Source organism: Alternaria ventricosa, assembly GCF_023758065.1.
Source record: "Alternaria ventricosa strain BMP 2768 chromosome Unknown scaffold_37, whole genome shotgun sequence".
Classification (NCBI taxonomy): Eukaryota; Fungi; Ascomycota; class Dothideomycetes; order Pleosporales; family Pleosporaceae; genus Alternaria; species Alternaria ventricosa.
The window spans coordinates 26,736-40,069 of record NW_026055717.1 but is presented as its reverse complement, the minus strand read 5'-3'; the positions used below and the strand labels follow the sequence as shown (position 1 = coordinate 40,069).

General features: G+C 54.7%; 6 protein-coding genes across 6 annotated transcripts; 4 read left to right on the top strand and 2 right to left on the bottom strand.

Moving 5' to 3' along the window:
* Positions 1-81: 81 nt before the first annotated feature.
* Positions 82-1,559, bottom strand: J4E93_010861 (uncharacterized protein; the record flags this gene model as incomplete). Its single annotated transcript, XM_049348737.1, has 2 exons — positions 82-1,396; positions 1,444-1,559. 2 exons carry the CDS (start codon positions 1,557-1,559, stop codon positions 82-84), a joined length of 1,431 nt encoding a protein of 476 aa, XP_049194078.1.
* Positions 1,560-2,249: 690 nt separating this feature from the next.
* Positions 2,250-3,925, top strand: J4E93_010860 (uncharacterized protein; the record flags this gene model as incomplete). Its single annotated transcript, XM_049348736.1, has 3 exons — positions 2,250-2,530; positions 2,578-3,689; positions 3,735-3,925. 3 exons carry the CDS (start codon positions 2,250-2,252, stop codon positions 3,923-3,925), a joined length of 1,584 nt encoding a protein of 527 aa, XP_049194077.1.
* Positions 3,926-4,274: 349 nt separating this feature from the next.
* Positions 4,275-6,053, top strand: J4E93_010859 (uncharacterized protein; the record flags this gene model as incomplete). The annotated part of the gene is made up of 1 exon (XM_049348735.1): positions 4,275-6,053. The coding sequence occupies one exon, from the start codon at positions 4,275-4,277 to the stop codon at positions 6,051-6,053; it is 1,779 nt and encodes a 592-aa protein (XP_049194076.1).
* Positions 6,054-8,182: 2,129 nt separating this feature from the next.
* On the top strand, positions 8,183-9,871 carry J4E93_010858 (uncharacterized protein; the record flags this gene model as incomplete). The annotated part of the gene is made up of 5 exons (XM_049348734.1): positions 8,183-8,236; positions 8,286-8,810; positions 8,859-9,466; positions 9,524-9,743; positions 9,809-9,871. 5 exons carry the CDS (start codon positions 8,183-8,185, stop codon positions 9,869-9,871), a joined length of 1,470 nt encoding a protein of 489 aa, XP_049194075.1.
* Positions 9,872-10,181: 310 nt separating this feature from the next.
* J4E93_010857 (uncharacterized protein) lies at positions 10,182-10,568 on the bottom strand (the record flags this gene model as incomplete). Its single annotated transcript, XM_049348733.1, has 1 exon — positions 10,182-10,568. One exon carries the CDS (start codon positions 10,566-10,568, stop codon positions 10,182-10,184), a length of 387 nt encoding a protein of 128 aa, XP_049194074.1.
* Positions 10,569-11,639: 1,071 nt separating this feature from the next.
* Positions 11,640-12,102, top strand: J4E93_010856 (uncharacterized protein; the record flags this gene model as incomplete). The annotated part of the gene is made up of 2 exons (XM_049348732.1): positions 11,640-11,972; positions 12,025-12,102. 2 exons carry the CDS (start codon positions 11,640-11,642, stop codon positions 12,100-12,102), a joined length of 411 nt encoding a protein of 136 aa, XP_049194073.1.
* Between the last annotated feature and the right edge of the window lie 1,232 nt (positions 12,103-13,334).

Genomic DNA, 13,334 nt, shown 5'->3' with positions numbered 1-13,334 from the left:
TCTAACGATATCCCATGTAAATGCACATGATGCGGCGCTGAATGCTGAATGACGGTATGAAAGCTGCAATGAAAAGCCCGTCTAGTCATAACACTGATCCCAGAGACCTCCACTTCTCGCAAAGCTCTGGCTCTCTACGAACTTGCTCAGCGTACATCTCCCATGTTTGTCGCCGCCGCAGAACTCGAGTGGGTGTACGCGATCGTTCACAATGACACGGACCGACTCTTCTTTCGCATGCCTGCACTGCAGCTTCTCCACGTAGAGTCGGGCTGCGAAAGGTACACTCCACGCTGCTGAATAGCCATGTGTCTTCTTCGTGTCCTCAATGGTGGTGTTGGACAGCGGCTTCGTCTTGTTGTAAAGCCCGAGCGCAGCCAAAACACCGCTGATGTCGTTGTCGTGGCTGAAGTCGGCGTACACCTTGCGGTCGAGCGGGAACGTCTTGGGATCGGAGTCGAGCGTGCGGTTCGTGTTGGTGTTGTCGTCGACAGGCTTGTTAGTCAGACGCGCCAACAGCTCGTTGACGTAGCCGACGCCCTGCGTGGGACCGAGCGGGTTGCCGACGCTGTATCCGTAGTACTTGCCCAGCGTCTGGAAGTAGTCATACTCGCGCCACTCCTTGACTTTGAAGATCTTACAGAAGTCGGACAGCTTTGCAAACGGGTGTGCTAGAGTATCGAAGGGGCACATGTCCATCAGGTAGATTATAGATGTCGCGCTGAGGTTCGTTCCGAGAGCTGAGTTGATGCGCTCTTGAATGGGCGGGACGAACTTGTCGGCCCAGACCTGCTGGGCCCTGAGTCCAAGACCGTGATGTGGGCCGCCCTCGAAGGCGGGACAGACATCGTGGGAGAGGGTGTTGTTCCACGTCGGCCCTTCTGGGATCACCACGTCGATGTTTCGCGGCTCCTCTTTCAGCGACTGCGCAACGCCCATAAGCCACTTTTCCGCTGATTCGACCACGCGATGCTGGCCCCCTGACCGCACGAAAGGTACGTTTCCGTCGATCAGCTTCTGGTATCGTTGGTAGAAGTGCGCCCCAGAGTTGACCATCTCCTGCCTTCCAGCATCTGTCAACTCATCCGCACCCAGGGTATAGTCATAATCCTTCAGGAACTCGAATTCCTTCGGGTACGATGTAGTTGTGTTCTGTATTTCGGCTAAGAGGATGTGGTACGCGATAGATTTGCCCAGTGTAGGGTCGCGACCGCCGTGGCGGGAGAGGACGTTCGCAAAGGTGACTTCACAGCCCTTGGGAGGAGCTACGTCGATGTCGGAGGGGACCGAGTACCAAAGCGAGTACTGTCCCCAGAAGTGCGATTTCTTCGGACTACATCGGTAGCCTTCGTCGATGGTGTCGCACGACTTCTTGGGACGAGAGAAAGTGAAGAGACTGGCGATTGTCAGCTTTGTGTGCTTCAGCTTGTTAGTGCGTCGTACCCATGGACGCAATATAGGACTACACATGCGCCAACCACAAGAAGAACCCGACGCCCGAAGCCCTTCGGTCGTTGTTCGCGTCGAGATCTGTTTGAAAGAGGCCCCTTCTCGCTCATTGGGAGCGGCGCATAGTCTTGCGAGCGATTGTTGCGCATTCTGTTCCACGCCTGCGTCATCTAATGGATGGTTTGGTGACGATATACGATACGAGTGGCATTGACGCGCTGCGTACTTCGGCACTGACGTATGGCCATCATGGTGTTTCGGCAGAAGCCGTGACCGCCAAGCCGACGCCCGGGCCCCATCCTCAAACTCCGCCAGCACTCTTCAATGCCTTCGCCTTTCACTCGCTGTCATCTGATCTCGTCACATATCTCCAAGCCCATCTCCAAGAACACGCTCTTGACGCGCAATCTCCGGCTAGATACGGTCGCGTCCGCTTGCCGACACCAGTTAGGCCTGTGTGCAATTGCGCGATGTAACGCCGTTCCGTCAGCGCGAGATAGTCGTCGCTACGGCGCCTGATTGGCTTCTACCCCATGTTTTGGCCCCTGTGAAGACCACCACCGGGCCTCTTATCTGTGGATGAACCACAAGTAAGCATTGACAAGCTTCCACCGACCTGGTCGCCATGCCTGTTCGGTGCAGCCGACGTCAATGGCCGCATGGCTAAGAGCACGGCTTCGCGCATCCTTCCGGATCGCATCTTCACGTCCATGTGTTTATAGAGACTGTCCGCTCCATCATCGTCTTCTGGTCATTGGTATCACGTCGCGCGGACCCGGTGGACGCCTGCATCCGACATCATGAAGTCTACTGAACGGCACACGCTGGACGATGAAGCCCAGTTGCAGGCACTCGGACACAAGGGCGAGTTGAAGCGCAACTTCAGTCTCTTGTCTATGCTTGGACTCGCTTTCGCCATCTTGAACTCGTGGACCGCGCTTTCATCGTCGATCGGACTGGCTTTGCCATCTGGTGGCTCCACAAGCGTCATCTGGGGGCTCGTAACCGCCGGCATCTGTAACCTGTGTCTGGCCGCATCGCTGGCCGAGTTTCTGTCAGCATATCCTACTGCTGGTGGACAGTAAGTACCTTCAATCAGCTTTCGCATCGTCATCTCACGCATCGCAGATACCATTGGGTCGCTGTCATCACCCCGCGGAAATGGGTTCCCCTCGCTTCTTTCATCACCGGCTGGATCAACGTATCCGGATGGCTCGCTTTGACTACCTCCGGAGGCCTCCTCGCGTCCCAACTCATTTCCGGTCTCATCGCGTTGTTCCATCCTGAGTTCACACTGCACGCATGGCAGGTCTGGCTGATTTACGTTGCTTGGACTCTCATCGCCTTCGTCATCAATGCGTTCATGAACAACCTCCTCCCCTACGTTAATCGAGGCGCATTCATCTGGTCCATCGGCGGGTTCGCGATCGTCTGCATCACAGCCCTGGCATGCTCATCTCCTAATTACGCTTCCGCCGAGTTCGTCTTCACCGAGTTCATCAATGAGACGGGCTGGCCCGACGGCGTCGCCTGGCTCTTGGGCTTGCTCCAGGGCGGTTTTGGACTCACCGGCTACGACGCTGTCGCGCATATGATTGAAGAGATTCCAAATGCGTCAGTTGAAGGCCCAAAGATCATGATCTACTGCGTCTGTATCGGAACTGTCACCGGCTTCATCTTCCTCATGGTCCTGCTATTCGTGTCCGGCGGCGACGCGGAAGCCATCATCTCTGCAGCTCCTGGCCCACTTCTACAGATCTTGTACAACGCCACAAGCAGCAAAGCTGGAGCCGCATGCCTCTTGATGTTCCCGTTGATTTGCATTCTCTTCGCGGAGATTGCCATCATGACTACATCTAGCCGCATGACATATGCATTTGCTCGAGATGGCGGCCTTCCATTCTCCAGGGTCTTTGCCAAGGTACATCCACGACTCGGCCAACCGCTCAATGCTCTGATCCTGGCTGCGACCCTAACCATCCTGTTTGGATTGATCTTGATCGGGTCCAGTAGCGCTTTCAACGCCCTCATCTCATCCTCAGTCGTCGCCTTGGGCGTCAGCTACGCCATTCCCGTCGCAATCAACGTCTGCCGCGGCAGGAAGATGCTTGGGCCTAGGGCCTTCGTTCTGCCTGGACCATTGGGCTGGATCGCCAACCTGATCGGTATCGCATACACAATCATCACCACCGTTCTGTTCCTCTTCCCGCCTGAGCTCCCTGTCTCAGCATCCAGCATGAGTAAGTTTCAGTATGAGTGTGCTTGGACCTCATTAACAACGCTAGACTACTGCGTCGTTGCTTTCGGCATCATACTGTTCATCAGTACCTTCCAATGGTTCATCGATGGGCGCAAGAACTTTACTGGGCCTCGAGCGGATGTTGATCTCGAGATCTTGGAAGCTATGCAGAGCAACGAGCCAAACGGTGCTTCGGTCCAACATTCTAAAGTCCCTTGTGACGATATCACCAAATAGTCTAAGTCGTCGCAGATAGCAATGTTGCATTTCTATACCCTTGCGCAATGCAGAGGCTTTTTTGTCAAGCCCGGATCCTGCTGCGTCACGATGCATTTAGTGAAAGCACGAACTAACTCTCCCACAATAGTATTGACACAACGTCATATGCAAGAGTCGAACCGCCACATTCACTACTCTTGGCATCGTTGTTGATGACGCTAAAGCTCCCGCGCCTAACGCACCATATCTCGACCTCTTGTCCACGACACTGTTCCACTCTCACCACCCTTTTTCGACACGCTACCCACTACTGTTAACTTTCTTTCCACACACTGTTCCACGAGAAAGCTATCCACCAATAGCAAAGATGATTAATTCCATCCGCAAGTTCTTGAGTTTCTGGAGCGCCGCCGACGCGAGTGTCACCACATCGTCCAACGACGCATCAACCAAGGATATAGCGACCGAGAGCACAGCGTACCGCGCCGCCTGCAATCACGCCACACCTCCTACACGGTACGCGAGCGGCGAGTTCAACACCACACCGTCTCCGCCACCCAATGCTGCGCTATCAGGATACCTGTTCTCACAAGTGAAGAACACCAACACGTCTACATCGAGAATCAGCAACATCCCGCCACCGCCATTTCCCATGTTTAGTGCGCCGACTGACAACGCGACCGACGACGCTTCTACCACATCGGACGACATCGATATGCCAGATGCAACGCCGATGTCACCTCTGACACCTCCAACAACACCTTCCCGTGATGGTGATGATATCCGCCGTTCGGTCGAGACACCAGTCCAAGAAAACGTTTACGGTGCAACCGCCGAAGTCGATGACACTAGCGAGCCGCGCAACGACACGACACCACCTCCATCTCCGGAACGCGACAGTGCTCGTTCTCAGCCACCGCGCCAACGCACGACAACTACATCGGCGCCCGCGCCAAACTGGCTGGACGAGATCGTCATCGAAGAAGACATCCCCGAGAACAACCTCCCAGTCGGCTACCTGGGTACACTCCGTGGAAGCCGGCACTTCATCCCCGAGTACCCCGGTATGAAACGATGCAGCAACCAGGTCGCGCACCTCCTCCTCTGCGGCCACTGGATCGATAGCGCCGAGCCCTGTGGCGGCAACTGCAAGAAGCAAGACCACAGCCACAAGCAGTTCAAATGCCCAACCTGCAACGACATCGTCCGCAACATCCTCACAGGATCCTTCCGACTGGCCGACTCGCTTCGCCTCAGGGAGTTCAGGAAGCAGAAAGATGTTAAATTCCTGGCCTGCTGTGTCGAGCAGGTTGTTCGTGCTGCACCTGAACTCAAGACGGGTGTTACGGAGGCTGTGGCCAGCTTCGCCTACCCGGATTCTGGGCGTGCGTGTGAGGCGGCTGAGAATCCTGATCCGCGGGGTCATGATACTATTGAGGAGATTGTGCGCGATATGCAAGAGCGACATGAGCGCAAGCAGCGCGAGAGGAGGGCGAGAGAGGAGGAGTTGAATACGCACGAGAAACGTGGTAGGGACGAGGATGCGACGAATGAGCCTACCGATGCGAAAACTCACACGGACCGGGACACCGCTGCGGACCATAAGCATTCACGAAACGGCTCCTCCGCGGATGACGACGAGACGCAAAACACCCCACCCCCTACCAACAAAAAGCGCAAGACGTCCCTTGAAACCCACCGCGAGCCCATCACACCATCTACCCGCGGCACGAAGCGTCGCTCGCCCTTCTCTCCCTCCCCACCATCTCCCTCTTCCTCCGACCCCAACGCCTCACCCTTCGCCTACCTCCCCACCCCCAGCTCTCCTTCTCCATCCATGCCCTCACCACCGCCGCATAAACGCGTCTTCACCAAGCCCGATCCCGCGTTCGGCGAGGCTAGCTTCGTCATCGCGCCTACTCATGTCGTTGGGCCGCTTATGCGGAAGCGACATGCTGACGTTTATGTCGAGGGGGCTATTGAGCGGGAGAGTAAGCGTAGGAGGAGTCGGGCTCCTAATACAGAGAAGGAGAGTGGTGTAGAGAACGGGATGGGGAGCGAGAGGACGAGGGCGAAGAGTTTTGAGTCATTTAGGAGGGCGTGGGATGACAGGGATGAGGAAGAGGAGGGGGACTGTGAGCTTTAGGGGCTGGTCTAGAGTTGTGGAGTTACAGGATTAGGGGAGGTGTTGATGACGGACGTCGTTGATGGTTCTGCGATAGCTAAGGCTGTTTGAGGTGGTATGTTTGCTTGCACACGTTTTGTAGTTATTCTTTATGCGGTCGGTGACATTGAGATTCTGCGTACCATCGCGCATGAATTAAAAATACGTGGTAGTATTATCATCGAATTGGCTATTACGATAAGGCAGGCTGGATCTCGTTGCTCACTGTGACTGGTGACTTCAGTGACATCTCCAGGGTTACTTTCAAGGCTGTAGATATGGCCTTAACAGTAGCATGATATACATCAAGGAAGCTTAGTCTCATTGAAACGATGCTTAGCTACATGTGAAGGGCAACACCCGCTCCGTCGACAGATAATGGCTGACGTCACGACCTCCTTCCGTGGTGATACATGTGCTCCCTTACTTCAACCGCTTGCCATCACCTCACATTCGGCTTCCTCGGCGATCACTTCGGCCTGCTGCTGTCGCATCAGCGGACACTGCAGGCGATCCATTTGCGGCGACAACTGCGGTCCGCAGGTTCTCGGTCGCGGCATCCTGCTTTCAGCCACGATATTCGGGATCGCCCGTATGGCTGATTGCGCGGGGTTGACGCATCGCGACGGTCAACACGCCTCCCCAGAATTGGAGGACGCGCGACAGTGATGGACTCGGTCCGGTCCCGAGCAGCATGTTCAGCGATGCCGTCAAATCGTGAGTCTGCGAGTCCGTGGTAGAGCCGGTGCTGCTAGCGAAGTGTGCAGAAGCCAAACCGGATGCAAGGCATCTTACCAGCATGAAGTAGCCTGCTTCTCTGAATGTACTCAACAATACCGATGATGAAGTTCCTCGCGATGCAAGAATCCAGAAGATGCAGAGCATGATGTATTCACGCTCGAAGCTCTTGTTCCAAGCCAAGTCAACGGATTCCTCGCCTGCGCCCGCACTGGATCGCCGTTCGCGACTTCGCACCTCCGACCGACTTTCGCATCCTAAGCGCCCGACCATCTACGTTCACGCCACCGAAGCAAGGCATACCGCGACACGATTTCGGGACGGTACCCTTGACCTCCGGCTACGTTCGTGGAACCTCTCGGCATGCCTTGTTCCGACTATGCGCAGCGTCCGAAAATATTCTTGCCTGAACAACGCTATCCCGCACACGACCTGACGGATGACAGGGGTAGCGCGATGTGTAGAGTTCGGTCTGAGGTGGGGTGGAACGGTGGCTCGAAGCATACGGTAAGCTAACGGCGATCATGGCTGTGATGAATCTCTAGCGCTTCTGCTAACCTCTATCTAGCTTCGACACCCATTTTCTCTACTGTACCCCCGCATTGCGGAGATTGGATGGGAGGCCAGACGCACTCTGCGAATCCTGAAACGAACGAACTTGTACAACCTTTGCTGGCTTCGGCTTACGTGGGGTGCGACTTTTGCCCACATCAAGCGCATCAACGGCAACCTAATCCTATGTACCTTGGAGGAATCGAGATAGCAACGGAAGTTCGCGTCAAGGCAGTGTGACCGTCTTTGGGGCCTTCTCGGAAGTCCTGTATCCTAGATGAGCGCGCGCCCCGGGTCATCCCCGTCTCACACCTCCGTTAACAACGAGCACCATGCAGGCTTCGGTGCGGTCAATCTACGTTATACTCAATTCGGCAAGGCTTCATCTGGAGATCTTGACGCGGAAGCGCGCCCTGCGTCTGTCATTCGCCTGCTTCGCTCTGACAGCTGCTCGCGTGCACCCATGCAATGCCACAACAGAGTTGCGCGACGATAGTCAGATACCTACAGGGACCGTTGGCTATCATTATCGGGTCCCCAGTTGACCGTAGACCGGTGTACGCAAAAGCAATGCTGGTACACGATGCCCGCTGATCCTGTTTGGCCTAGCGAAAGAAGAAATCAAGATGGATAAGAGAACGTCTTTCGTACGCACGCAGGTCAATTTCTATTGTATAGATCCGTAGCACTGGTTTAAGTACCGTGCCGACAGCATTTCCGCACCGAGTCCTCAATCGACTGATCGCACTCCTAAGCTTCAACTGCTCGTACTGCAACTACATCAGCTTTATTGTCTCTGGTCTGAGCGACTACATCGCAACATGGCTTCGTTCGCCTATGCATTCTTGTTTGCAATCGCCCTCCTAGTAGCAAAGGTAGTGCAGCGAAGACATCACTCCCGCAACCCAGCACTAACAACCACAGTTCCTCTACGTTGGTCTTACCTGTCGGACGAAGCATCTTCCGGGTCCCTGGTACACTCGATTTACACACTATCGCTTGAAGCGCGCAGTTGTAACAGGGCAGCGTATCTTCTACATCGACTCCCTGCACGAGCAATATGGTCCCATTGTACGACTATCGCCAAACGAGGTAGCCGTTGCAGACCTCGACGCTTTCAAAGAGATTCACAAGATCGGCACCAAGTACATGAAGAGCGAATGGTACCTCCGACTTGCGAACTTCCCCAAGGCAGGTGTGTTCACCATGCTTGACCCACGTGAGCACGGACCGCGGAGGAAGCTGTTGTCGAGATCTTTCAGCAGGACGTACCTTGTCGAGCATTGGGAGTCAGTCGTCAGGGACAAGGCGCTCATGGCTGTTACGAAGATCAAGGCGGATGCTACACAAGCAACAGCCGACGTGTACAACTGGTGGATGCTTCTTGCCTCGGACGTTAGCGCTCACCTCGCATTTGGCGACTCATTCAACATGCTGGAATCGGGAGAGGTACGAAGATGCGACTATGAATGCCATATCAGCGCTGACAAGTCGTAGCAAAACCAATTCATGCGCGTGCTGAAGAAGCTGACAATGGGCGCTGGCATCATGGTCGAGATGCCATTCCTCCGCCTCCTGCGCTTCGTCCCAGTCCCAGCGATCCAAGAGATGTTCAACGCAAACGAGTTCATCCTCGCCGGCGCAGGCAAAGCCGTCGAAACAGCACGCTCACGCACCGGCGAAAACAACATCTTCGCAAAGGTCATCGAGGACTGCGAGAAGGAAGGCGAGGGCCACATCGACGACATGGACGTCAGAATCGAAGCCATGAACGTCATCATTGCAGGTACCGATACGACAGGCGTGACCCTGACGTACCTCACATGGGCGGTGCTCCAACGACCGGAGCTGCAAGCGGCGCTCGAGGCTGAGACCGCGGCGCTAGCGCATGACTTTTCCGAAAACGATCTCATCAAACTTCCGCTGCTCAACGCCGTTATTGAAGAAACGCTCCGACTTTATGGTGCGGCGCCAAGTAGTCTGCCGAGAGTGGTACCTCAAGGTGGCACCAAGTTCGCTGGTCATTACATCCCACAAGGCGTCACGGTCGATACGCAAGCCTACACCTTGCATCGCGACCCCAAGATCTGGAGCGACCCTCTGACGTAAGTCGTGCCCTCACACTTCCACTTCATCGCGCAATACAAGCTTACCCCGGCTAGTTTCAACCCACAACGCTGGATCGCCGACAAGGAAATGGTGCCTGAAGCGCAATCGCCCGAGGCGAAACTTGCTTTCCATCCTTTCGGCGCCGGCGCCCGCTCGTGTATCGGTATCCATCTCGCGCGCATGGAATTGCGATACGCGACTGCGTTCTTCTTCCGCGAGTGCCATGGTATACGGTTGGCGGCTAGCACGACATCTGAGAGTATGGAGTTTGAGGTGAGTTACTCATGCGTTTGTGGGGTGTGTGTGTGATACGTAAGCTAATATCTGGTGCTATTTAGAACTTCTTCCTCATCGCACCGAAGGCGCATCGGTGTGAGATCACGTACAAGCAGGGGCGTTAGTAGAGAGATAAAGTTTCACAACGGCATGATAGTGTAGACAGTGTGTAATGTTTGAATCAGATTGACATGATGAAAAGAGCGTCTAAGAGCGCAGTGTTCGTGTTCGTATCCGTGATCGCGATTAACGTCACTACGGGGCGCCTAACGCCATGCTCATGCCATATATCCCTCACTATCGTCCCAGTCTCCCATGTAAATCAGCTTCCTTCGTGTACCTCGCCATCCGTCATATAGATGCGTCAGACTGCCGGCGTGTTAGCTTGGATTATCCCGGGAGCGTGTATGTGAGGTACTTACCGTATTGTATGATTTACAAAACAGTGCAGACAACACCGTGCTCACGCGCCTTGTCCATCTTGACGAGTTTCTTGTTGTACTGCTCTTGTGTCTCTTCTTCGTCCGCATGGGCAGCGGCAGTTCGGACGGCTTGTGCGGCAGCGACAGCAGAGGCGATTTCAGCAGCGGCGGCGGCAGCAGTAGCGGCATCTCCAGCGGCCATGGCGGCATCAAGAGCGGCGAAGGCGGCACGCGGTGGGTGCATGCAGTGGCCTTCTGTGTCGACCATGCCGGCGGAGGCAGGTGCGACGGTGACGGTGTTGGCGGAGTTGGTTGAGTCGGTAGGGTTGAGGGTGGTGACGGGCGCGGCGACGGCGGCTCTGGCGGCGGCCGCGATGAGGAGGATGGTTGGGATGTGCATTTTTGTGGTTTGGTGGGTGTGATCGGGTTTGGGTAGGTGCGTTGTAGTCTTGGGTTGGGTTTAGGAAGGTAGCTTGCAGTACGTGTGTGATCTTGCGTTGTGTGAAGTGTGAAATGAGGTGAAGGAGTGATGGAGGAGGGAAGTGGAAAGTGAGATGATATAGATGGGAAGTTGTGTGGGAGGCGCTAAGCTACTTTTCCCCAGTTTGGAAGCGACGAGGGTGCGAGCGTTTGGGGATACGGGGGAGCGTGGGGATGAGTGGGTGGGGAGGGAAGGTGCGATGGTATGATGGTACTGTATGGGGCGAGCTAGTGCGGTGGCTATGGCGGCCATTCATGGTGAGAGTGTTGCGGATGGGTGAGATGAGCTTTGTGCGCGATGCGCAAGTATGGGGTATGGTTCGCTGGTAATTAGGGGGTGCGATTTCCATAGTTGGATGTATCGTGTTCTTCAGGTGTGGAGATGCGCGCTTTTCGCGAGGTGTTGGAAACTACGGTCGCTACCAACCTGGCTTGATACATCACGAACATGACTGGGTAGCTGGCAAACGATATTATCGGAGAACTTCCAGTCGCTTTACGCAGCCATGGTATGCTTCTCGGTTAGCAACGAGCGGCACGATTGCGATGGTCGCGAGGGTTGTATTCTCCAGAGGTAGAGATGTGGGTTCTCTGGGAGGTAAGGTGAACTATTGTCGCCGCCAGCCTGGCATGAGATATCAGATACTTTATTGGACGGCTAGGGAGTACCTCTCTCTACACGCTTCCAATTTTCGAGAGCTTGAGTATGCATTGTGGGTGCAATAGATCTAAGTGGTTGGGTGGGATTACATTTCAAGGGTAGCGAAGAGGTTTTTGGGATTTGTGACCACACACACCACCAACATAATTTGGTGCGCTACCACAGCAGAAAGTCAGAATATCTCTATATAAACCTCTTCATCACTCCCAACTACTTACAAAATTCCATCTTCATCCCAAGACATCTACAACAAAGTGTCTCAAAGTCAAAAATCGAAGCAAAATGCCTGCTCTCACCACATCCGTAAGCATTTCATTTCACAACTGTTTCATGAAGTATAAACTAACACGTCTGGTCTCTTCTCAGACCACCCCGGCAGGTTTTACATATACCTCCGTCATCCTGCCTCCCAGCGGGATGCCCATCCCCCAGGTCACCGTGGCCGACGAGCCTACCTGGCCCGAGGTCACTGCCTGGTCCACCTCCGTCATCCTGCCTCCCAGCGGGTTCCCCGTCCCCATGGTCACCGTGGCCGACGAGCCTTCCGAGGCTACCACCACCGCTGCCGCCGCTGTTCCCGAGGACAGCACTGACGCTACCACAGTCATTGTGGAGACAGACGAGGCTTGGGAGGCTAAGCTCCTCGAGGACATGAAGGTCGCTGTAAGTCATACTTTGAATGGGCTTGATGTGGTACTTGCTAACCATTATCTAGTCGATGAAGCGGACCCAGCGCAAGGAGAACAAGAAGAGGTGCGGCAAGAAGCGGTGCTCTCCTTGCGTTATGATGTAGGTTGTCTGCACTGGCGAGGCAGAACTGGTTGGGAGGGATAATGGAAGGAGGTCCCGTGATTTGCTAGATTTCTTGTGTGATTCCTGAATTCATATCTATTGTACCGCTGAGGAGCTTCTTCTGCATGACTGATACCGTGAGCTTGATCGTTGGTGACGGTGAAGGTTGTTGCCACCGGCCGGGATGCCAATTCGCCAAAAAAGATAGCCCCGCGGAGCTAGCGCCGCTTACTAATGTTGCTGCCTGATGTTATGCACCTGGCTTGCGACACCTCCGACGGTCACTCCGCATCGCCATGGCAAAGCTCACTGATCTATCCAACGAACTGCTTTATTCCATCGTCGCGCATCTTGAGACAGGCCACTGGTCGGATGTCAGAGCACTATGGCGGTTATGCAAAACATCCCGCGCCCTGGCAGCTGTTGCGCAACCAGCGCTCTACACCTGCGTGGTACTAGGACAGTCGATGCCCGAGACCATGAGATCTCTTGAGCTTTTCTTACGGACCTGTGTCGAACGCCCCAAGCTCGGAAAGAAGACGCGATCGCTCACTTTACATTACCATCGACCAGCCCCGTATAGAGGACCTGACCTTATGCGCCGTCCCACTTTCGACAGATTATTGGCATTATTCGAAACTCAGAATCTCGATAGCGAACGGAGCATGTTGTATCAGACGCTTGTGTTATGCACACTTCTTTGTCTGCCCAATCTACGGCATCTTCGTATGGATACACACAATCTGCCCCCTCGCGGACTACTGCAAGGGATGCATGCGATGAGAGCTTCGAGTGATGCCTTCCTCGCCAATTTGGAGACGTTCCATCTGTAAGCATCGCCGACTCCCGCTCATGTCGCTCTCGCTCATTAACCTGCAGGCACAAGCATTTCGATAACCAGCCAATCAACATAGTCGACTACATCCCGCTCCTGCGATACCCATCGTTCACTTCATTCTCTACCGAGAACGAAGCATCGGCTGGTAATGATGCTCATCCTGCCACGAACGTACTGACACCATCGGCGATTGAATTGTGGTGGAGTCTTGGGCCACTCGCTACAATGCGACAAGCTCTAGATGCATGTCTGCGCTTGGAAACGTTCAGATTCATAATCCCAAACGACAGGCGTTTTGGGGGTGTGTTGCCAGACGACATAGGGAGCCAACCCCTCGTCACTCCACGAGATCTGGGGATCGCGCTACTGGAAAAGCATAAAGCAACTCTAAAGAC